Consider the following 25,732-nt stretch of genomic DNA (forward strand, 5'->3'; position numbering starts at 1 on the left):
ATAAGAGAAGGAGTAATTTATTTAAAAAAATATATATATATACTGTAACCTAAATGATATACTATTAAAACTACTAACAACTGCAATCTTTGCTGTGTTTAAAACCAGTGCCAGCCTTTTCTGCAGCAGTGTATTACTTTAACTCAGTACGGTCTTTCCCAAATTCTAGTTATTTCTTCTTCAGTAAGCACTTACTCCTGTTCAGGGGCATGGTGTATTTGGATACTCTCCCAGTGAAATGCACCCTGGGTGGGAGTCCATCACACACACATTCACACCTAGGGGCACTTTAATCAACTACCAGGTCTGTTTTTGGGATGATGGAGGAAACCCACAGAGACACAGGGAGAACATTTTAAACGCCACACACAGTAACCCAAGCTCAGGATCACACTAGGGAGCCAGCACCGTCATTAACAATCAGCTGCTACAGTTGCTTTAATGCACTTCCTTTATAGCTTAAAAAAAGGTTAACATTAAAAGCAAGGCCGTAATTGCCTGTAGTGTTTTCCAAAAAGAAACATAATCCAGACAATTCAACAAAATTTTTAAATACAAATATAGGGGTCTGTACAAAATGTGAAATGATACAAGGACTTGCACATCCAGTAGTGAATGGTATTTAACTTTCTCAGTCCAAGAACGTAAAAAATGTTCAAAATGTAACTATGTACAGGCAGCGCTGGCTCACCAGCCGCCATAGCCTCCTCGAGGTGGAGGATGTCCATTGCCTTGGAATGCTGGATTCCCATGCAAGGCATAGCTCTGGATAAACTGAGTCCGGTGCACTTGTCCTAGTCCTACACCTGGCTGAATTCCCCACACGTTGGTCGCTGTCCCTTGCGCCAAATTGTTCCAGGCCATGTTACTGCTAGGTAAAAGGCTTCTTAGGCCTGAATGTGTGAATGTGTTGGCCACTGAGCTGTGCAGTAGCTGGGATCTGAGTCCCATAGTGCTGTTCTGAGGCGCTTGAGAAGCAGGCCACAAACTGCCGCTCTGCAGCATTCTGTCCATTGTGATTAAAGTATTCATCCCGTAAGGCGACCGTCCAGGCACTGGCCGTTTACCACCTCGGCTACCGTAGTTCCTGCTAGTCACAGTATTATCTGCAGACTTGGTGCTAGATGAGCTCGTAGTGGGCATCAGGTTTTTCAGGGTTCCCTGTTCTGATGCATCCTTCTCCTGATTCAAGCCACTGTCAGTACCACTGATGTTCAGATTTATTGGGGTTTCAGCAGCAATGTCACTGTCAGTTGTGCGATTCCAGGTAGGTTCTATGTCACTACATGAATTGCTGGTGGTCTCTATGACTACAGAAGCTAGCCCAGCCATGCCATCTTGTGTTCCAGTGCCAACCTGATCTTGAGCCTGTGACCCGATGACACGTTCTGAAGCAGACACAGTTTCTGCATGAATTTGCTCTCTTTGCCTGACTTCCTCCATTTGACTCATAGCCTGTGAGGCCGCAGCCCCTTGAGAAGCTCGAAATGAGGACGCAGACTGATTTGAAAGACTGTCATCTTCGGAACGGCCCTGAGGAACAGACGAAAGCCCATTGCTCTGTCCGAGGAAGCTTTGCTGAGGATCGGTCCTGAAAGATCCTGGTGATATCTGGCCTGTGCGGGAAGTTGCTTGCATTCTGGCATTTCTGAAATGGGAAATTACGTCTCTGAGAGCTTCAAAATCTAACTCCCTTGGTATCCCAGTGGTGGGTGAAGGTAAAGTAACTATCGTCGTTTTGTCTCTTACTGTATGGTCAGATAGAGAACAAGGATGTATGTCTGTACAGACAGACGGTTTTTCATCACAGGCAGATGTCCTGTCTATGGTGGGAATTTCAGCGCTTAGTCCCATGTCCTCTTCCCTCACTAAAGTCAAAAGCAACATTACATGTTAAAGATAACTGTTTAAAAAAAAAAAAAAAAGTGAAGGTCTAAAAGTGTACACAGCAATGAACACAAAATACCAACTTCAGCAAGTTATAGTTGTTCACCAACAGTTAAGCATAACAAATAGGATGTCATCTTTAATGGATTCATGTTTACTTACATATTGGGGATGTGGGACAGGAATGCAGATCTGTGGATGCTGGTTTGTCACCTGCTTCACCAATCAGACTGGCCATACTATACAAGATGTCATCAATGTTTGCAATAACGATGCCACTGTTAGAATAATGTGGAAACATCTCAAATCGACGCTCTGTTAAACAAAATGAAGCACAAGAGTTATACAAATTATTACACAAAAATCAGAGTAAACCTATCATAACTTGGCTACCTAACTTTCTTTAGCAAACAGTGCTTACAATAACAAATACATATAAACATATATGTATGTAAAAAAGATAAAAAATAAAGTCACCTGTGAGATATATTACATGGCGCTGCCGGATGTTCTGAGCCTGAAGCTTCACCAGACAGTCCAGGTCAGGTGCTTGGTGCGACGGAGCATCACACTCATGGTATGACAGAAACTCGACTATTTGTTTCTTGTGGTAGGTCGTGAGGAGGTTCAGTACGTTCAGGGCTTCACTTTTACACCTGAGGATACATATACAGTTCACAAACGTTACAGAATTGAGCATTTTGGTAGGTTTATTTTATGACAAATAGGAAAAAAAAACTCATGTCATAATTCTTTCTTAACATCATCTCACAATCTAGCAATGCTGAGAGAAACTTACAATGAAGTCTTTAATTACTGGCACCACTTCAGTGAATGGGCAAAAAAATAATAATTTATGGAATAAAAAAATGACACAATGGTTTAAATTTTAAAGTGAGCCAAAAAAGGTTTGACAGATAGTTGTTGACAGGGACAACTCATGTGATAGATATAAAAATACATAATCAGTTAAAAGTACCACTAAGCATCGGTTAGGTCCATAAAAGTTCAGATGTCTGATACAGTTTAAAAAACTGTCTGGAAGAAGATGCATAAGCAGTGGGATTAAGATATTTGTGGGGAAAAATGGTTTACATGTTTATACAAAGACCTCTATTAATCAGTTTAGTAACTTCACATCATATTTTAGTAATTATTTAGAATAACAAACCTGCTTTGCTCTTTGACCTTTTTGTGAGTTTTACAATGCACCCACCATCTCCATGGACTCTCAGGTGTGTTAAGCTCCTCAAGATATTGGAGAAGAGCCTGAAGTCTCTCTACAAAAATAAAACAAATTTTTCCAATACATTAGATCAGTGGAAACTTGTAGGGCAGCGAAGGTGAAGCTTCTCAATGTAGTCTGGTTTAAAAAAAAAAAAAGCCGCATGGAAGGAGTTTCTTATAAAATAAATCCTCACCCTGTGTGATGAAGTCAGGATTAAGGACAAATTCATCAGAGATGATGAAGCCGCCAGAAACAAACAGTTCATTGTAGGTGTGATTCTTGATGTCATCAAGACTGTCTACTCCAGCGAAGCTTACTGATCGCAGCTTTTTTAGAGACACTAATGCAGGAATCTGTGAGTACAAAAGGCAAGTATACAAAGTTTAAGTTGTTACTAATGCAAAATGAAGTTGTTACTAAAGCAATACCAATGTGATTACCAATTATGCACCACATGCATATCAATTATACACTCACTGTCCACTTTATTAGGAACAATAATGCACAAATGCACATTCATGCATGCACATTCATTAACCGTGGCATGATTGTTGGTTCCAGATGGGCTGGTTAGAGTATTTCAGAAACTGCTGATTTCCTGGGAATTTCAACACACAAATGTCTCTACAGTTTGGATGAGTCTGTGCCCATGATAGCCTCAGGTTCCTGTCCCTGGCTGAAAGGAGTGAAAGCCAATGCAGTCTTCTGCTGTTGTAGCCCCATCCACCTCAACGTTCGATGTTTTGTGCATGCCGATCCTGACAGCTCGAACCAATCTTGCCACTCTCCTCTGACCTCTCTTATCAACAAAGCGTTTCCACCCACAGAACTGTCACTCACTCAATGTATTTGTTTTTCGCACCTTTCCGTGTCAACTTCTAGAGATTTTTGTGTGTTGAAAATCCCAGGAGATCTGCAGGTTCTGAAATACTCAAACCAAGTCACAGAAATCACACTTTTTCTTCATTCTAATGTTTGATGTGAAAATTAACTGAAGTGCTTGACCTGTATCTGCATGACTTTTTGCATTGTGCTGCTGCCACATGATTGGCTGATTAGATAACTGCATCAATGTGCAGTTGTACAGCTGTTCCTAATAAAGTGGATGGTGAGTGTGTATACTGTACTATATAAATGCTAGGGCTGGGCCATATAGTATATAATTTAAGCAATATCACACGAGCAAGAGTGCTTTTATACTGAATATTAGCATGGCTGTGAATTCGGCTGTAGGCACGAAGCTGCTGGTAATCACAGGTGATCACAGCCGTGCTGACGTTCAGTACAACAGCACAACTGCGAGTACGATATTGCAAGAAATTAACATTGAGAAACTGACATGTCAGGTGAAAGATGGCCAAATATTTTTGCTCTGTCAAGGAAAATAAAGGAAGTTTATCATACCTTATGGATGTGAGCAGCAATGTCTATATTTTGGATGACTATCAGGAGTTTGTCTTGACTGTCCTTTTTCTCAAGAAAGGTCTGAGGATCGCACTCTGGATTGCCAAGCCTCGTTAAATAGTCCTGTAACAGATGCAAAAAATGATGCTGTAGTTAATTTACACTGAGTTGCCACTTTATTAGGTACACCTACTTTGTAGGTGCAACTACCGTATATGAACTCTGGTCTAACTTGCGCACAATTGACAGCTATCAATGGAAGAGAACCACTTTAAGACTACTGATGAAGAGAGATTATCTGGTTTTGGAATGATTGAAGGATGAAAATTTGGGAAATTTTCCAGAAAAACAACTACGATGAGTGAATCGTGATAACAGCTACCTTTTAACAGATGATATACATCAGTTTTGAATTTGAACCGGGGAGAATAAACACATATTTATCTGTTCATTTGGATTTCGGGGGCAGCATTTTCTTTTATATTATATATATATATATATATATATATATATATATATATATATATATATATATATATATATACACACACACATACATAAACACACACACACAAGTCATGTCCTCACTGAAAAAGGTAAATGGAATGAAAAACCTAGGCAAAAGCATCAGAGTATCACTTTGTGCACAGGTCTAGCTTATACTCCTGAAAATTACATGAAACTTTAAAGGATGATCAAGATAAAACTTGTGAAAATTTTTCCCTTTTGGACTTTACTGTCTCTCTAGCCTTATAGCTAGTCTCTGGTCTGATGAGTTGCCTTCAGCTAAATAATTTACATAAATGCATGTGATTTGCTAAACTGCAGCAAAGGATCTTTTACAGAGGCCGAGCTGGTTCATGTTTACAAGTTGGAGGATGATTAACACAAAACGTGATGGCCATGTCAATGTCTGTGCACTACTGTGCTGAGAATGGACTACCACCACCAAAATAATATGTAGTCAGCAAAATTCTGCACCTATAATGGTAGGTTTACCTGAGCGTATACACAAGTGTACCTAATAAACTGGTTACTCAATATAATCAGTAAAATGTAAAGCAGAAGGTATACAATTTTCCACTTATGACATAACAGGCTGTACCTTTATTTCCCAGCACACATCACTCTCCTCATCCACACAATGGATGTAGAAGTGGACGGTGTTCTTTTGCACATCCCTCATGATCTTCACTAGGTTGTTGATCACCTCAGGTTGTAGTTGACTAATAAGGTTGCTGATGGCAGCTGGAGCCGGTTCTATAGGTGTAGCCGCGTCGTTGTTTGTCGGCCTGCTGTTAGCCATGCTTTCTCCTGCATCCGTGATCACTCGACTGCTAATGGATGCGTTCGAAGTCTCGCCTTGTTGGGAGCCAAGCCTTTCACACATCACTGCGCTCTGTTCTGCCTGCGTTAGCCCATTTATAATTTGCAGATCATGCAAATGTTGCTGGTGGTCCTCTTTGGGGGTCGGAGAATTAAAGGTAATTGCGGGTTTCACTGCAGTGACAGCGCTGGGAGAGTGAGCAGGTGCATTAATGAGAGGAGAAGAAGAGACAGGAAGAACTTCAGGAGCTGAAGAAGAAACGAATGTCGTGCTATCCCGTCTATTCTTCCGGGGATCCAAGAAAGCACTTACGCTATCTCTGAATGAGTTAACGTAGCTGTGCACGGGAAACGGTGTGTTAAAATGCAAGACGTACTCAGAGAAAGGTACCATATGTGTCTGTGGTGGATTTCTCTGGGTTTGAGAGCTAGAATAGGGAATGTAGTACACACGTTCCTCTCGCAAAAGATCCTCGACCTCAGCGGAGAAGCCGGAGATTTGCTCATCGACTATGCAGTCAACACCGCTGAATGGTGTCCCTCTCTGCTCCTGACTATCAGAAACCTTTAGCTCATCAGAGACATCCATGTCCTGATCTTCCACTGAGTCAATCTCGGGTTCAGCCTCCACGTTACTGCTGTCAGGATGATCAGGAGGTGTGACATCCTGTGTCTCCGGACTGGTGTGAGTGGACACTGTGGGGCTTTGAATGAAACGAGGATCCTCGAGATTCCTGTCCCTTCTATGGCTGTATCTCTCAGTCTTCAGACCTGTGAAGGTATTAAAGCATTAGCTGTCAGTTGTGATTTTAAGATGTCAGCTTGTCTTAGAGCAAAGCTTTTAACAAAATTTAAGTACATCTTGTATAGTCTCCTGGAATTTAGGCAAATAATTTGGTTATTCACTGCATGTATACAAGTTAACTTTATTGCTTTAATATTAATACATACATTTGCACACATTACCAGACACATAACCAACTAATTTCTGACAACTCTAAGAATGGTAATTTACAACAAACACTTGCTAACAGATGCAAATCAATTGTGTATTCAACAAAGATGATCACTATAAGGCCAAAAGCATGTGGACACCACCATCACACCCATATATGCTTTTTGAACACCCCATTCCAGATTTAGTTCCCCTTTGCTGTTATAATAATTTCCACTTTTCGGGGAAGGCTTTCCACTAGATTTTGGAGTGTGGCTGTGGGGGTTTGTGCTCATTCAGCCACAAGAACAGCAGTGAGATCAGGTCTTCCACTTGAGTTCTTCCACTCCAACGTTGGCAAACCATGTCTTCATGGATCTCAATTTGTGCACAGGTGCACTGTCATGCTGGAACATGTTTGGTCCCCATGTTTTAGTTCCAGTGAAGGGAAATTGTAATGCTACAGCATACAAAGACGTTCTGTACAACTGCGTGCTTCCAACTTTGTGGCCACAGTTTGGGGAAGAACCACAAATGGGTGTGATTGTCAGGAGCCCACATACTTTTGGCCACATTGTTACATGTAATTCATGATGTTATGTACACTATGTCGTGTATGAGTACTACTAACCCATTCATTGACTTTTTGCTTCTAACTAACTATAGAAAATTGTAATTATCTTGTGTATGTAACACATCTTAGGTTTATTAAGGGAATATGGGGTGGGTGAGTGTGGGATTAAAGTTGTTTTTTTTTTTTTTATTTTTATTTGTATATTCACAGACTCTGGAGTTTGTCTTAAAGACAAATCACTTCTTGATGAAACCACCACATCAAGTCATTTACTATTCCATATAGAAATAAAAATGCTGGTTCTCAAAACAAGCTTGGGAGACTACAAGTAATAATGTTAACTAATACAAACTGAAAGAAAATATTTGAATAATTGTGGCCCTATATCTCTACTTCTACTTATAACATTTCCCTTTTTGCTGAACAATGTGCTGTTAGACCCTGTCACACCTTATATTAGATTAAGACATATTCAGTATTTTGTCTATACCTGTTATGGGAATAAGCACCCAGGGGATTGATCTCTCTCCAGGTAGGTTGTCACCGCGTTGTTGTCCATTGCTATCGGAGCATGGACTGAAAGCCTCCAGGCTACTCAAGCTACCAGCAGTTTCTTCCTAAAATCAGAAAATCCAGTCAGCTCAAAAAGAAAAAAAAAGTTAATTACGACCCTAGCTACAGGAGATATACAGTATTAGGGTTGTGTTGTTCTCATGGATAGTCACAGTGTATGATTGAACTTTTACCTCACCATTGAAAATGCAGATTAAAATGCATTTCTCATTATTACAGTCTACCCATACTTTTTTTTTATCCAATCCAGCCAATCCAGTGACTCTCTACACTGGTTCAGTATTTCCGACTTTAAAATTTTAAATCGTTGATGCATTTATTTCTAGGACACCCTTGTTTCCTAATTATGTCCACCTTTATGTCCTGATTTTCCTCTGGCTGAGATCCGTATGCAGACAACTCCACACGTCCATGTAGAGCAACTGAGAATGTAAAAATAATGTAAATACAATAAACAATACGGTACCTCAAGATCATTTTTTCCTTGTGCTTCTTGATCGTCGTCATCCGTGAATCGATTCCGAAGGTCAGTGTCGCAGTTGGTTGGGAGACCCAGGCTGGTCATGCTGTCCTGTAGAGTCTTTTCAGTGTCTTCACTGCTCTTTACCAGTTCTCCATCAGCGTTAGTCAAAAATGAGCTGCGTAAAGTTTTGTTTAGATTGTCCAGCATCTTGCTAACCAGTGCTACTGGAGTGTTGTCCTTCCTCAAGTCTGTATCCTGAGTGGTTTTGCTGAGCTTGTCCAGTAACTCCACAACCTTCAGTGTCCCCTGAGTCTTGTCCTTCCTGAGGTCAGTGTCTTGAAGGCCAATGCTGGTCAACACATCAGCCAGAGACTGACAGGACTTCTCAGCTTAAAAAAGGAGAAGATACAACTAATTTGAGTGGTTGAAGCTGTAAGGACACTGTTGCTAGGCAACTTTATTGCTTTATGGATTTAGCTAACTATCATGTATTTGGTTGGAATTTTATATTGACAATATAAAGACAATGAAAGAGACAGTAACCATCATTACTACAAAAAAATAAATAAATAACCCTTAACCTTAACTTAAACTTAAAATTACACGTGGCATCAACCATCTTCTAGGGATATTGCCATATTATGAAAAAAAAGTCAACTAAAGTCAACTATATGGGGAAAAAAATAGACTTGAATGCTTCTTACGTTAAAAATAATATAGGCCATGTGCTGCATCCCAATTCGCCTACTTATACTATGCATTAAAGGTATGTACTCTTTTTGTGAAGAAAAAAAACATACTTCTGAGTGTGTAGCAAAAGAGTATGCAAGTACTGGGACATACTAACACGTCATGTAACACAAGAGAACGTTGTTGTTGCCTAGTTATGCACACTGTAACTGTGAACACTCCTCGTTGCATTTCAGCTTTTTTTCATTCATTATTCCTTTAAAAATCTTTGGATAGTGCTTAACATTTAAGTTCTCACACTTAAATACTGAAGACGCATCACCGACATTACACTCGTCTGCCATGGTTGCAGGTTGAATTTGGCAAAGCAAACAGTCACAAAACTCCTTCTCACTCGTACCAGGAGTTGTTAGCTGACAAAGTGTCCACGGATCCACACTTCGAAAATCTACCAGAAATAGCAGACCATCCGGGTAGTTTTGGGATACTCATTTCAACATACTACGATTTGGGACACACTAATTCTAATCTCAGATACTGTTTAGGACGGATAGTAGGCGAATTGGGATGGAGCAAGTCTTTTGAGCTAAAGAAAGATATGCAATGAAAGTATTGACAACACAGAAATTTGAGCCGCAATGTTGATAAAATAAAAGAAACGTCAGCATAGATTAACTTTCCAATTATCAGCCAGCTCTGATGTCAACACTGGAGGTCTGAATTATTGTTAAACTAATATAAAATTCAGACTTTTGCAATAGTGAGTGTGGGTTGTTCATATGAAACACCAGTGAAGACAACCACAGAGCGTTCTATTTTTCTCTCAATACCTGCGTTATAATTAATTTCATCATCACTGTAATATCAGAATTTTCCTGCATATTTTTGCCTACCTTGACCTTCTTCAGGTTCTCCATTGCTGGGCGCGGCCATCCTCGAACACTTTGCACTTACGTTCTGCACCTCTTCCTCCAACTTCCTCTTTAAACCATGAGTATCCAATGGCACTTCTTTCTGTTTGGTTTCTTTCATTTTATTCATCTGAATGAGCTTTAAAAGTTCATTCATTCCCTCTGGGTCACTATGAGCCTGGGAAGTGTCTGTGGTCTCTGGGTAGGTACTAGACTCGAGAACACACCTGAACATCTCGACCATGTTCTTTGCTTTTTCAACAGGCATCGTGTACAGACCGGGGCTGTAAAAGTAGGAATGAATGTAGCTTTCCCATTTGAATCTCTGCCTTGGAGCAGGAAAGAGTTTCTCCCTGTCGTCCAGTTTGATGTCGTAGTCGAGTCGGACTCGCTGGATGGGTTTGGATTCGTGGAGGCTGCCGAGGTATTCGAGGGCCTGCTGCTCCACTCCAGCACTCAAGTTAGCTGGAGGGTTACAGCGCACTTTGCTGAGAGCGTAGTGGTATGCTGGGATGAAGCTATTCAGGCGTGGCATTACAGGGTCCTGGGGCACCGGGGTCAAGGGTGTGCGGGCAGTATGGGGTTCAGGAGCTTGAAGGATATAGAATATTTACAGAATATGTAAATATTTAACACCTTCTATTCAAATTATTTTATTTTATTGTAAGGATTGAAATATGGGTATTCTACTAAAAACATGTAACATTTAGCTAACATTTAGATTATTTTATACTGGTAAAAATAATGTCAGAATTATTATACTAAAAATATACTAAACAAATTATAACATGGTATCTCATGAGCAGTCCTCTTAACAAGATTAAAAGGATTCTAGTTAAATGTTACATAACTCAATACTCACATTGACACTTGTATGCCACAAATTGTATATATAGTATATTGCATCACACATGAAACTTGAGCCGCTTGTAATGTTATATTTGTAATGTGATTACAGTCATGAAGACAGCATGACAGGGAAATTTTTCTTTTACAAATTGACATAGTTTTTAATGTAACAGCATTATTTGGAGGACTGGTTTTATCCCTCAGGATTTGATTGGCTTGTGAAAAGCTGGTGGTTTGCAGTCAATCATAGAGGACTTATTGCCTCCTGCTGTAGCACTGGCACGCTCACGAGAGAAGTGGAAATGGAGGAGGCCATATTTATTTAAGCCTATAAATACAGCTGGAAACAGAGGTGGTGACTCGAATGCTGAAGCCAAAGTTTGTGCTCACCCCCGTTTTTTGTTCTTAACCATAACTTTACAGTGATGTAGGCAAAATTAGAGGCTGTTTAGAGGAAAGAAATAGTCACTGCGCTATAATGAAGATGACAGGCAAAGAATAATTTTGTCTTTTAAGTGATTAATACAGATGATTGGTGTACCAAGGACATAAGCTATCATGCTAACAAGAAAAGGACAGGTTGGTCTTTAATGTCATCTACTTGCATGATAATTCGTCACAGAGTTCCACCCCTATTTGACAGGTGTCAGTAAAATACACAAGAGTTTAGTCCATGATTATGATTTATCAATTTGTCGTTAAATACTTACAGAATTTTGACACATCCCGTGAATGGCGATAGATGAAAAGAGCTTGAGAAGATGTTTTCCAACCTGCTCTGCGTTCTTAAAACATAAAAACAGTAGGATATTTTATGGCATTTTTTTTTCTTCATTTTTTGTAAAAACTGAGACAGTTTTGTGTCAGTGAGAAAAGGCAACATACCGTTTGAGTTGGACATTTGGCCTGAAGACAGAAAGAAGAGAAAACCTTTGTCGTTCACCATATTCATCAATACCTGCACATTGTGGGTAATTTTCAGATTAGTGAAAAATCAGATTACGGTGAAATCTTGATCATTTGCAGTCAACAACACAAATGCACAAACAAACTGGAAAAGATTTAGGTATTAAAATATGGTCAAACAAAAATATTTAGCTAGAAATTTAGCTCCAAAAACCTTTGAGAAGCAAACTGTTACATTATTTAATCTTACATGTAGCATCACGAGACGGACACCTACCAATCCCTTTTTTTCAAGTTCCTGAAACAACTCAGCCAGGCCCTCTCCTGATTTGTTTTTCTCCGCCACAACCTCAAACAGACTGCAGTACATTCCACTCTTGAATACTGCACAACAAGACACATCATGGAAATTCCCCATATATCTCACATTTGCTTGTAAATATACATTTGCATTAACCAGGAACAGTCATAGAAGTCATAAAATGCAAAGAGAAGTATATGAACATGTAGCACATCAATGTAGCACAAAGTGTTTGTGGCCTGGACAAACGAAAATCAGCAAGTCGTTGGGCAGTGTTTCGGCTATGATATTTGGTGTTGTCTTTGGGCGGTGAATATGAAAGATAATGTCCGAGTCTGGCTAGCATCTTTATTTTCTCTCTACATGTTTAACCATGAGGTGATGGTGTGTTGTGCTATGACAGCTTTGTACTGGACTTTATTTTGCTTGGTTCTGTCAGCATTTCCACATACCCACGTTTCTGATTCTGAAAAGATTGTCTGTCACCCATGCATACTAATTAATAGTAAATAAACTTTCCACAGACAACTAAATTGCACCTCTCGTCCTGAGCATCTGCGTTACTGATTTCCCTGGTTAAGTATTAAAAAACTTACCTTCATGGCTGCCGGAGTAAAGGTCCCATGAGAAAAGTGTAGATGGAATTAACCCTTTTACTTGGTCCAGTCTCATGACTTTACCCAACTCCAGCCTGTCTGGTCTGCAAAATAAGTATTACAACATTATTTAATCACGCACAGTATGTGGATCAACACAAGAAAAAAATGCATATCAAGGGGTGTCAAACATACAGCCCAGCGATCAGGACCTGCTTTATAAAAATTCTGGCCCAGGAAATGAATTTGGATATGGAAATGAATCTGTGGATAACTGAATCAAGTGTTTTTTTGGGGGAAAAAGAGCTAGTCCCTTTCATTTTATTAGGGGGCAAAACAGAGCAATAAACTTACTGACATACTGACAAAGTGAGGTATTTAATTTATTTAATTTCTCATTAGCAACCTAAAGCTCTGAAATATGACCCTAATCAAGCCTGTTTCGGTTCTAGGCTGTAACACTACAAAAATTGGAAATGTTTAAATGGCTGAACACTAAATGGTAACACTATAATTTGGAAAATTAGTTTTTCTGGCAATGAACTGCAGTCTGTTCAGTGTAAATGATGAACATATTTAACAGGACTTAACGGTGACGTGTTGTTGATCTACTAAACTGATTTTTATGATCTGTCACACTTGATAATAGACAAATGCTGTGTTTGGTCTGCCTCAAAACTGGGAATTCGGAATTTGCAAATGTGTCAAATTACGACCTGAAAGTGCTCGAGCTACAAAGTGGGGAAAAACACGGATGCCTCCATGTTCATCTTTTGTTAGCAACAATCTAGCCAGCTTACATTAGTGATGATGTATATTATCTCCTCAACACAGTGAACTGTATAGTCAGTGTTATATATTTAACAAGCTAATATGTCTAGAGTGTTAAGTGATCTAAAGCAAATACTAGTATATACTCATTTAAATGTAAAAAAGTGCTACTTTGTTTACTGTTGCTGTGAGCAGCCATTTTGATATGACATCATATGCTGAACTTGGAGTTGAGGAGACCTTCCTGACTTTCCGTGTAGGAATTCAGAGAGTTTCTCCCTAGTCGGAGATGTGAAATTCTGAATTATGAGTTTCGAATGCAGCATAAGTGTTAATGTAGCCTCTTACCTAAAATGAGTTTGACACCTCTGGACCAATCATTAAAAAGAAGCTGCTGTGAAAGAAGACACTCACATCTTGAAAGGTAGAAAAGGTTGAGAAATGGAATGAAGGCTTGCTTGATACACTTCCCTTCCTCTATTCACAAAGTGTCCTTTCCAGACAGTGTAGCCATGTCTTTCTAAAAGCAAAAAAGAAAATTATAGGGGAGATTTAGTTTAATTGTGTAGTAGCACTTAAAAATGATAAGGTTTCTAAAGTGGTTGCAATTCATCTTAAAATTCTGCATGAAAAGCTAAGCACTACTGCACAGATCTGTTTAAATAATCAAATAACAAGGGAGCAGACCTCTACCCGTTCCTGATGGCAGGCTGTTGGACCTATAAATGGAAAAAAAAAAAAGAAGCAAAAAAATTTAACAGATGCCAGTTTGAAAATTAGATAATAAGCAAATGTGTTAATAGCGTATGTGGGATACCTCTGCAGAGGCGAGGCTTTGGGGCCCGCTGTTATAGCCTCTTTGGCTTTAAACTGAAAAGAAACCACAGCATATGGACACACATGCCTTGGCCTGGATGCAGGCTCATAATCCACATACTCATAGAAATATTGCTGTGAAAAACAGACAACAACAGATAGTAAGAGAGTTATTGAGGAATGCATTGATAAAATTATTTTTTACTGCCACATGAATGAAGTCAGTGGAAATGCAAACAGTAGTGTTATTTAAATATTTCTCTGCAGTAACAATTGAGCAGTGAATATATAGACACAAAAACACCAGAATAAGTGGAAAAACAAATAAAGTATTTATACCTGAGTAAACTCGAATGCCTTGTAAGACGTCAGGGATGTCACCCTGTTGGCATTCTTAGAGAAATGGCTGTCAAATTTGGGTGTAGGGTCCAAACCTCTTAACATGTTATCATGTATGCTCTTTACTTTACCCTGAAAACAAAATATAACACTTCTTAATCATGTTTAACACGTTTACGGGCCATAAAACCTGTAGAGTAAATTTTTGCATCGCTACCTTTATCACTTTAAAGATGATTATCTCTCCAGTGAAGCCAGGCTCATGGGGACTGGTTTGCAGCAAGTCGGAGAACTGACACAAGTAAACGCCTAAAACATCAAAAATAAATCATTAATTGTTTAGGCTTGGATTGTAATCATACAGACATTTCTAAATGCCAAAATGTTACCTTTAGTGGAATGTCCCAAAAGGCTCAACCAGCTGTTGCCAACTGATAAACCTTTTTCACAAACCAAAGGGACCTGGAAATAACACAAGAAAGTGTTAGTTGGTTGGTAACATGAGGTTACATGAGGTCTGCTGATCACAAACCTTCTTATTCTGAAACCTGAAATAAAAAAATAAAAAAAAGAGTCATTTAACCATCTTCAATCCAGTTAAAGCCCAAAAAAATTGCTAGCATTGCTTGAAGACTTGATGTCGCTATCTCGATTGAAAACAGCACAATGCAGGTTGGACATGCTACAGAAAGCTGAAAGATGTAAGGGACGACAGATAAAGAGGTGGAGACCCGATTCAAAAAATGGACAGCATAAACTGTCTAAAATTAAAGCTGCCCATGCAACAGCGCCAGAGGATTTACTAAGAGGAGCCAGTTACAACACTGAGACTGAGAGGACGCGTGTTCGCCCTTAATTCTTTCTTTGTATTTGTACTGCACTGATGTCTAGGTTATATTTTACATGTTGGTCCAGTCTGTATTTGCTTCCTATTTGAATTACATTAGTGAATTTCCTTAAGCTTCAGGCTAGACAAGCTGCGTTTGACTTAAGTTCGGACTTCCGACTCAGGGAAAATGCGTCTCAACTTGGAATTCCTACTCAATGTCCTTAACCTCGAGATCGGCATATGACATCAGAGAGACATTGTCTCACAACAGCAACACTAAGTTGTAATAAGTACCACTTCTCTAATTTGAAATGAGACAATAAGTATTTGTTTTACCTTATACTCAAGCTCAACATACAGACACAATAGTTGGTGAAGTCTACAAAAATTTAGGTAGAAAGGTTTTAAGAAGGTAAACACATCATGAATGTTAAAGATGACGCATATCACTAATGTTAGCTGGCTAGCTTGTTGCTAGTTCATAGACGTTTTGGACAGAGCAAACAAAAGAAGCACCTTTTTGTTGAGGCGTCCGCATTTTCCTACAAGTTCCGAGTAAAGTCAGCATTATATAAGCATCTGTACAACCACCTCAGCATGTCAGAAGGGCAAAAGCTAGAATCATCATTCTCTAGAATCATGGTTCTCAAATGGGGTTAAATTATTAATGTTACACTGGTTAGTATGCAAGTTGTTACTGTTGTTATCATTCTTATTAACCTATTAAACTCCTAAGACTCACTGATCATAAGGGGATCCATGAAAAGCCTTTTTTTAAACTGGAAATTGTTCCTGAAAGTTTTAAAAAACCTCAGGTGTATAAGGAATCAGCCAGCACCATTTGTCAATTTAGTCTATGGAACAGTTTAGGAACTAAAACACTCATAAAATAATTTATAGGTTGCCTGCGTGTGACTAAGTTGTCAGGTTTCATATAATACTGTGTAAAGCATTGAGTAAAACATTAATGGTGCCAGAAAACTTTTGCACGAAGCCATTGAAGAACAATTTTTGGTTCCATTTCAAGAACCTTTTGATGGTTGGCTCTTTCATACCATAAATGCTTAGATCATGTGTGGGAAATCATCATTTAATTCAATGTAGCAAAAAAAAAAAAACATAACTTGAAAGGTTCTTGAGGGTGACAAAACATCTCTAAAGTAGCCCCACTTACCTTGTCAGAAAGCAGGAAGCAAAAGGACTCCGCCAGTTCTTTGTCAGTGCGTCCATCCTGCTTCAGCTCTTTTCTCTTCTCAATGAACTGCATATAAACATTACAAAATTTTTAACCTCTAGCGTCAAAACTCCACTAAGTTTCACACTAACACACCACACATTCAGAGTTGGAAAAATCACTTTCATGGGACAAGCAAATTAACATGTCCAGTCTTTTTTTATTGTATTTGCAGACAAGTAGATTCAGTACACTGGAATTTAGAGCTATTTTTATATTCTTGTCTAACAACCAGAGAAAAAACATGCTCCCTGTTTACTTTCACAAAATAGACAAAAAAACATTATGGTTCCGAATAATGCTGTGTGCCTCCCTATGCACATCAGAAGAGGATCAGTCTGGCCGTCATTAGGATCTATAGTTACTACACAGATTAAATACCTTGCATGGTTTAGAGCCTGATCTTTTCAGAATCAGGAGCTCCAAAAGATGTACCAAGAAACACCTCTTTACAGAAAACCTCAGTATGTCTAAGTTTTTCTTAAATAATATGTTTAATATTCGTTTATTATTAGTCATAGATTATGTGGAGCGTCCACCATATAAAGTCCTGAATGAACTGTTACTATAGAAACAATAATGTATTAGAATTAGCATATTAATATAAACCTGTGATTTGAATTACAACCGGAACTACTCTCAGAGCTGCTGTTACAGAAAATGAATCAAAGCCTTCGGACCAATCAGATGTCAGAATTCAACAACGGTGGTTGTGGTATAAGGAAAAATGACTAACTGTGAAAGTGTCACCTTAACAGAGGAAACATGAGGCTAAGTGTTCTTTTGGTAAATGAGCTCACTTCTTTCTCCAGAGGCTCGGTGTGGACGAGGCGAGGTTTGGAGTACACAAAGTTCGCTTTTGAGGCAGGATCCTTGTAGCTAGAGGTGATTATGTTGAGGATTTCTGCAAACTCTCTGGACTCTGAGGACAAGTACTGGAACAGAGCTAAGGACAGAGACAAGACATTCAGTTAGTAGTCCATACTGGGTGAAATTACCTCTCTGAACTACACTAGCCAAAAAAAAAAAAAGATCCTGGGATACCTCCAGATTTAAACAATACTAGAGACAGGAAAAATAAAAACGAGTGAAATAAACTCACAGTCCCTAAATTAATTTACACATTAAATATTAATTAACACATTAAATATTAATTAACACATTAAATATTGTGAAATATTATATTTTGAGATAACAATGCAACAATTTGTGTAGAAGTGTATTTTTTAACTGTATTTAGTAACCCTACTAAAGTGAAACAAAATAAAAGGGTTTGAAAGACTTTATAGGTGGATGAAGCATTAACTACCATGTTAGAGTACTCTGGGGTCTGATTCCCCATACAAAGCAACAGATGACTTCATTTTCTATGCAAATGCACCACACGGAGCTGCAAGTTTACCGACAAAGGCATGACGATAAAATTTGATTTTTTTTTTCCCAAAATGAAAATTAGGTATGATGCTAACGATTAGCTTCAGTGAACTCCTTGGACTGATCTTAACCTCTACCCCTACAATTTCAGTTCCTACCTGCGTTGAATCACACTTAGAAATGGAAGAAAAGCCTCCATCTTGTGTTTTCCTGAGCGTACATACACTATACATATCACAACTTAAAACTGCACTGCGTACATCCAAAAGAGACAGATTTTTGCCCAACACTAGCACTAAAACATTTATGGATAACCTCAGTGACATCAATATCTTTGCAATCATAAAAAACCCTGAAATTGTAAATTTTACATTATTTTATAAATTAAATTAAAGAAGACACCTTTGTAATTATTTAGTTTATATTCATTTATCCTGGACTGACATTCTTCAACAGAGAAATGCTCTCTCTCTCTCTCTCTCTCTATATATATATATATATATATATAAATAAAATTATAAACATGACCACATGTAAGAACCACATAATTCCATGCATCTATTAACCCAAAGTTTTAATCAAATTCCTTGTCACAAAATCGAGAGGGTTTTCAATCATCAGATGGCACAGCTGTGTGGGTGTGATCTGACTACAAAAGTCTGATGGGCCTCAAACACAGGAAGTCCCACAAACCGTTCCCCTCACAGTTTACATCCTGTGTAAAGTAAATGAACCTGCATTTGACAAATGACTCAACACACCAAACCCCTGAAGTAGATTAATTTGTGATTGAGATACAATCTTTTAAAAAATGGATTGTAGTGTATTACACTTTAAAATAACCTTATCAGCTTCTATAATTACAGTCTCATCACAGGAAGTGAATGTACACTTGAGATTTGCAACTCAAGTGTGTTTCAGACTAAACAGATTATACTTGTGGCCTGAATGATTCTGGATTAAAATGACATTTCTATATTAAAACAAAACTGAATGTTATTATGATGTTATTAATGCACATCGATTTGTAATGTATTTGTAATGAGTCGTATTAAGATAGATTTCTCTTGAATAATCCAATAACCAGGCTATGTCTGTTTGCTTATCTCTCTCTCTCTCTCTCTCTCTCACACACACACACACACACACACACACACACAGCCAGGTCCGTAAGTACTTGGACAGAGACACAAGTTTAACACACAATTTCACCAATGGATTTGAAATAAGGCAATCAAGATGTGATTGAAGTGTAGACTTTCAGCATTAATTCAAGGGGTTTAACAAAAATATTGCATTAACAGTTTATGAATTACAGCCATTTTTTACATAGACCCTCCATTTTCACAGGCTCAAAAGTAAGTGGACAAATTAACAATCATAAATATTAGGATTATTTTTAATAAATGAATGCAGATCATTGACTGCCTGAAGTCTGGAACCCATGGACAACGATTCCTCCCTTGAGATGCTCTGCAAGCCCTTTACTGCAGTGACCCAGTTCCACCGGCATGCATGCACATGCCATAACATTTCCTCCACCATGTTTGACAGATGATGTGGTATGCTTGGGATCATGAGCCCTTCCTTTCCTTCTCCACACTTTTCTCTTTCCATCATTCTGGTACAAGTTAATCTTGCATCACAACTGGTCAGGCATTTTTTTCTGTTAGAGTTTTTGTTTTGTTTGTGTTTTTTTAATCAAAGTCTAATCTGGCCTTTCTGTTCTTGAGTGTTACCAGTGGTTTGCATCTTGAGATAAACCATCTGTGTATTTACATTCATGAAGGTGTCTCTTGACCCTCGACTGTGACAATGATACGCCTACCTCCTTGAGAGTGTTCTTGACTTGGCTAGATGTTGTGAAGGGGTTTTTCTTCAACAAGGAAAGAATTCTGTGATCACCCACTTTAGTTGTCTTCCGTGGTCTTCCAGGCTTTTTGGTGTTGCTGAGCTTGCCAGTGCATTTCCTTCTTTTTAAGAATGTACCAAATTGTTGATTCAGCCATTCTTAAAGTTTCTGCTATCTCTCTGATAGGTCTGATTTGTTTTTTCAGCCTAAGGATGGCCTCCTTCACTTGCATCGACACCTCTTTGGACCACACATCGAGAGTTCCCACAGCTACCAAATACAATTTCAACGCTTGTAATCAACTCCAGACCTTTTATCTCCTTAATTTGTCATGAAATAATGAGGAAACAGGCCACACCTGGCCATGAAACTGCTTATCGGTCAACTGTCCAATTACTTTTGAGCCTGTGAAAGCAGTAATTCATAAACTGTTAATAAACTGTTAATAAACTGTTCATAAACTCAGCATTTGGTGATGTCCATGGGGTCCAGACTTCAGGTAGTCATTGACTGCAAAGGATTTACCTCCAAGTAATAAAAATAATCCTAATATTTATGATTATATTAGTTTGTCCCATTACTTTTGAGCCTGTGAAAATGGAGGAACTCTGTAAAAAATGGCTGTAATTCCTAAACGGTTAATGCAATATTTTTGTTAAACCCCTTGAATTAAAGCTGAAAGTCTACGCTTCAGTCACATCCTGACTGCTTCATTTCAAATCCACTGTGGTGGTGTACAGAGGCAAAATTACCAAAACTGTGTCACTGTTCCAATATTTATGAACCTGACTGTATATATAAAACATTTCCTCTACCATGTTTGACAGATGATCTGGTATGCTTGGGATCATGAGCCCTATATATATATATATAAAAACAAATGGCTCGGCTATTGTATTTTCTTTCATTCAATTAAAGGTCCTAACTCATAGCTTCTGACAAGGAACAACAAACGAAAACTCCCCCTCTACTTGGGAATTCAGGACAGTCTCCTCAACTCCGGATTCAACATGGCTGCTCACAGCATTAGCAGCAAACAAACTAACACTTCATACGTTTAATCTATATACTGTTATATAGTATATACATGTATTTGCTTTAGATCAATCAACATACAAACATATTCGCTTGTGACATCCATAACACTGACTATACAGATTGCTGTTTTGAGAAAAAAGACACATCACTCATCACAGTTAGCTACCTCGTTGCTAACAAAAGACGAACCGGGAGGTGCCCATTTTCTTCCTCCACTTTTTAGCTGGAATGCACAGAGATTGAAATTGATGTAATTCTGAGCCCTGACTTCACACTTCCAAGCTAAGTCAAATGCAGCATAATACACTCTACTCAATCACAAACTTTTGTAAATATTTAAGGCAGACATTGGCTACACTGTAAATGTGTTGTAACTTGGCTACTCATGCTATAAATAGGTTTAGGTGCATGTCTGCGAGCAGCCAGCTATGTCTGCACTAATCAAGTAACTGTTTTAACTCAGTACTCTGTACCTGCACATGTCAAAGCAACAAGCAAACAAAACAAACTACATTCTTAAGCAAGAGATAAACTGGTTATGTTTACTTCATGAAAGATGTGCATAAAATTTCTCGTGATCAGACATCAGTGTTCTACAATAAAGTAATAAATAAGTCAGTGCTTACTGTTAGATTAATGAAGTTATTAGCATATATGTTCACATGGTTTTACTTTATTATCTAATTACATTTCGTTGCTGCTTCTCACATTCCTGAGGACCTACACTGGTCAGCTGGTCAGAAAGGTCATTCCTAACGCCAATTTCTACTTTAAGTGAACAATGGCTGTGTTACAATACTGTTCTCTTCCAACATTTTCTCTTGGGCAATCCTTGCCATCATAAGAGCTATTCTTAATCTTTAGTGAAGCTTGTTAAATGAGCCCTGTGAGGCTCAACGTAACTGTAAGCTTCAGGAGCAGAAGGCAGAGGCTAAACCCCGCCTCTAACTGCTATCAACCAATAGTAGCTTAGCAACTGTAACTAGGTATGTGGGCTTCTGTCAAGCTTTCAGGCTCTGCCATATGGCACATAACTGTCAGTGATTAAATCGAAAAACACTGAAACTCTCTCAGGAGATTGTTGGTCCCTGTTGACTTTTCGCTTTGTTACCTTCATTTATACCAAAGTGTGTTAGAATTCTGATTGGTCAGAATGTGTGCATTTATTTTCTATAACAGCACGACTTTGGCAGTAGTTCACAAATCACAGGTTACAATTAAATGTGCTCGTTCTGATATATTATTGTTTCTATAGTAACAGCTAATTCACAGGGATTTGTATGGCACACGCTCCTTATAATCTAAGACTAATAATAAAAAAACATTTTTAAAAAGTGTTGTTATTTAATAAAGATAACCATAATCTTTGATGTGATGAAGCCTTCTGACGTTTCTTTAACAGTTACAGAAGGAGCCTCGGGTGTTGAGACTTGTTCACTCATAGCGAGGATTGTGAGGGATTGACCGTTTCTAACATAAGCGGTATCAGGAACTGACTTATCTCGCAGACATTTCATAACATTACATGTAACTACCAACAATTACAATGTGTCGTTCATTAATAAATTAAAAATTGCAATCATTGGCAAATCGCTGTGGTATAAGCAGAATAGCACACTCTGGACTGTCCCAGTGTGGATTGGGTTTGTATGAGAGCACGGTCTGTCGTGTGTTAGTCCTTACTAACTGACCGCAGTACAAGTGATCTCCTCCACAAGGGGGGGATATTAACACACATCACTGGAAACTAGCTACAAAGTTTCCATAATATTGCCTGTGACAAATCAGTCACTGGAATATTTACAGATTTCACAATTTTATAAATATTGGCGTATGTATAAAACATGCCAATAACTAGTAACTCTTAACTTTTTTTTAAAAATTGCAATAATGCCAACATCAACAATGACGTGCAGAAATGCTCTATGTCAAATATAAACATGGAAAATTGTTCAATTTAATCAATTTTAAACAGCGTTTAAGAACAAAATAATTTGGGGTTGATTGTTTTACAATAACATCACATTCCAAACTGTTTTATTCCTCTTATACCACAGCAATTTAAAAAAAACAAAAAAAAAACAGTTTTAATATATTAAACAAGTCATGCTTATTGTCCATTTACAGTTACATGTAATGTTGTGGAAAGTCCACCATTCAAGTTATCACTTACGTCAGGGGTTTTCAAACTTTTTGCAGCCAGGGACCCCTTAACTGAAAAAAAATAATTCCACAGACCCCTTCAGTACAGATTTATTTCATGAACATTATTTAAATTTGTCAAGTAATATTTTATCTATTTATTAGAGCCATAGTGCTTTCTATTCCAGGACCTTCCATTGATCTGAGTTGCCTTTGGTGATTGGTTCCCTAAAAAAAACCAATAACTTTGATAATGTGGGTTGTGATTTCCGCCACGCTAATAAAATCACTTACACCCTGACTATGCTTCGGAGACCCCACTTTGAGAGCCACTGACTTATAACAGCTATAAACAGTCATTCCCTCACCAGCCTTTCTTTTTTTTTTTTTTCCCCCTCTTAAATTATTAAGAACCAGGAAAGCAGAATGTCTTGAAGACTTATTTGTGGCAGAAAATTTACTGACTGGTACAAAGCGCTGACACTGAAGACTCCTTGCATAAAAGGTAACTAAACGTCTCCTGACAAAAAACATCACCACGACAATGATTATACGGTTTTCTTTGTTAAACAGCACACATACAGGATTTGGACAAGCCTTTTTTTTTTTTTTTTTTTAAATCACGTCATAGACTGAGACAAGTAATATCACAATCTTGAAAGACTGCTGTAATCACACAATGTAAAATCAGCTTCAGTCAAATTTTACTGACAGTTATACCTCGACTCTTTCTGTTAATGGCTGCTGTATTATGTATCGTGATACAATTTTTCTGCCAAGTTGCCCGTCCTTATCTGATACTAGCGCTGTCGGAAATGGCTGTGTTCAACAGGTAGAAGCTCAGAACAAGGTAAATTGAATTGAAAGTGGAATTACCCAGGTGTGAAGAGGTGTGGCATGGCACCTGCTGACCTCCAGGGCGAGGAACGAACCCTATCCTTCTTATCTCGAATTATCGAATATTACTTTAGAGTGATAATATATTCTCATTCTTCCCAACATCTTTCTTCTAACAGAATATTTAGCCAATTTTGCTCACTTTTATTGACATATCTGTTATTATTGTCTCATAACTGATTTGAGGTGCAAACTTTAGCACTGTACTGTGAATTGTGATAGAATTTCTCTGCCACTGTGGTATTAGTGCTGTTAGTTGTTGGTTGTCAGCTGTTCAACATCTGAAAGCTCTAAACCAGATCAATAAGAACAGGGCTAAACATGGCGGAAGGTGAAAGCTACCACGTGTGTAAGGTAAGAGATGTGGCAACATGGCAACCGGTCACCTCAATCCAAACAGCTGGCTAAGCTGCATCTGAGGTTCAATGCTAAGTGTAACCTGGTCATCTAGCTAGTTAATTCCAGCTTAGCTACTTGTTTTGATTTAGTCGTGACGTCACGCTACATTCCTGTGTTACACGATGTCAACAAACCCTTAATGAGTGTTTTTTTAAGAGCAACATCTGGAGGATGGCTGAATAAAAACAGCACGTGACAGCCTCCATGTTTGTTCCGAGGTTCCCAAAAACCACAAACAACATCAACCCGCTAGAACCGTAAACACAAGGGCAGAATGAAGGCACCTCTCTTTTCTTTGTTCCTCCTCGGTATCTGAAAGTTGAGCCGCGGCGGTTCCTCGGCTAATCTATTAGCCACAAAAGAGGAACCGCGTTTCGTGTCTGAGCCTCTGACTCTCGGTGCGTCCCGAAATTCCGCCGCTGATTCTTCCTCACAGTCGGATCTCGGTTCGCCATCTTGGCTCGGCGCGTTCGCGGCGCGCGACGGCTCGAGCGGGTTTCCGGCGCGCGGCTGCGCTCTCTCTGCGGCTCTGCCACCGTGACAGTCCATTTCGAGGTTACTTTGCGAGCTCAGACATCAGTCTGTGGTCATCTGCGTGTTGCCCAAACCACAATGAACCCTTCCAGCGTGTCTACCCGCGGCACAAACACACGCTTCTCCCGCATTCTCTCAGCACGCGCCCGCCATGGCCTTAGCGTCGGGTGACGTCACGCGAGGGCGTGTGCGCGTGTCTGCGCGCCCCCTGGCGGTAACGTCGTGTTACTGCACTAAATACTCAGACAACACTGAACACACACCTGCTGCACTTTTCCCAGTTTACAACAAATTCACAATATTTCATTCAATATCATGTTAAATTAATGATTAAAAATCACAACACAACTTGAGTTTAGGATAATAAAATAAAATAAAACTTTATTTGATCCAAAAGGATATTTTTGTGCCAACTTTCTCAAGACAATACAAATAACAACAATGAGTAGATTTGATTTTATATATATATTTGTGTGTGTGTGCGTGTGTGTTAAAGTAGGTTTATATTGATATATATTGTTTTATTAAATCCACTCTTGGCATGTTTGATACAGCCTTAAGTGCTGAATATAGCAATTAAAATACAATCAGATATCTTCCTGTAAAAGTACAGGGCAAATATACACATTTGGAATTTAATATTTTGCTTGTATTTTTACATTTTACATTTACCTTTATACAGTGCTATTTATTATTTTTAATGTAATATATTGTTCATATAATAATTCAATTGTTAATTTATATATTGTTTTATTCATTACACTCTGACCTAAAATAAAGCATGTCATGTAAATTAAGTTGTTTTGTGTTGTATCTGTGAATACGTAATATATAAACAATAAGACATAATTATAATAAATAGTAA

The 25,732-nt window shown here is 38.5% G+C and overlaps 1 protein-coding gene across 1 annotated transcript; it reads right to left on the minus strand.

Annotated features, from left to right (window-relative positions):
* Positions 1-413: 413 nt before the first annotated feature.
* tasora (transcription activation suppressor a) lies at positions 414-25,052 on the minus strand. Its single transcript, XM_026932619.3, has 23 exons — positions 24,618-25,052; positions 17,432-17,577; positions 16,572-16,658; positions 14,958-15,030; positions 14,786-14,877; positions 14,569-14,700; positions 14,231-14,364; positions 14,101-14,132; positions 13,828-13,933; positions 12,643-12,746; positions 12,023-12,129; positions 11,725-11,797; positions 11,550-11,624; positions 9,973-10,581; positions 8,393-8,778; positions 7,844-7,970; positions 5,625-6,616; positions 4,520-4,642; positions 3,309-3,468; positions 3,059-3,167; positions 2,365-2,543; positions 2,050-2,202; positions 414-1,868 (listed from the first exon to the last, which is right to left on the minus strand). Exons 1-23 carry the CDS (start codon positions 24,880-24,882, stop codon positions 688-690), a joined length of 5,445 nt encoding a protein of 1,814 aa, XP_026788420.3. The 5' UTR covers positions 24,883-25,052; the 3' UTR covers positions 414-687.
* Between the last annotated feature and the right edge of the window lie 680 nt (positions 25,053-25,732).

The sequence above is a fragment of the Pangasianodon hypophthalmus genome, chromosome 20 (genome assembly GCF_027358585.1).
Source record: "Pangasianodon hypophthalmus isolate fPanHyp1 chromosome 20, fPanHyp1.pri, whole genome shotgun sequence".
Classification (NCBI taxonomy): domain Eukaryota; kingdom Metazoa; phylum Chordata; class Actinopteri; order Siluriformes; family Pangasiidae; genus Pangasianodon; species Pangasianodon hypophthalmus.

What these genes read in the sequence shown, in the direction of transcription:
- tasora (XM_026932619.3), bottom strand. Translation starts at nt 24,882, where the DNA reads ATGGACTGTCACGGTGGCAGAGCCGCAGAGAGAGCGCAGCCGCGCGCC. An exon ending in AGGCATTCGAGTTTACTCAG is followed by an intron (nt 14,365 to 14,568) that starts GTATAAATACTT and finishes TGTTTTTCACAG; the next exon opens with CAATATTTCTATGAGTATGT. An exon ending in AAGGAAAAAATGATCTTGAG is followed by an intron (nt 7,971 to 8,392) that starts GTACCGTATTGT and finishes TTCTGATTTTAG; the next exon opens with GAAGAAACTGCTGGTAGCTT.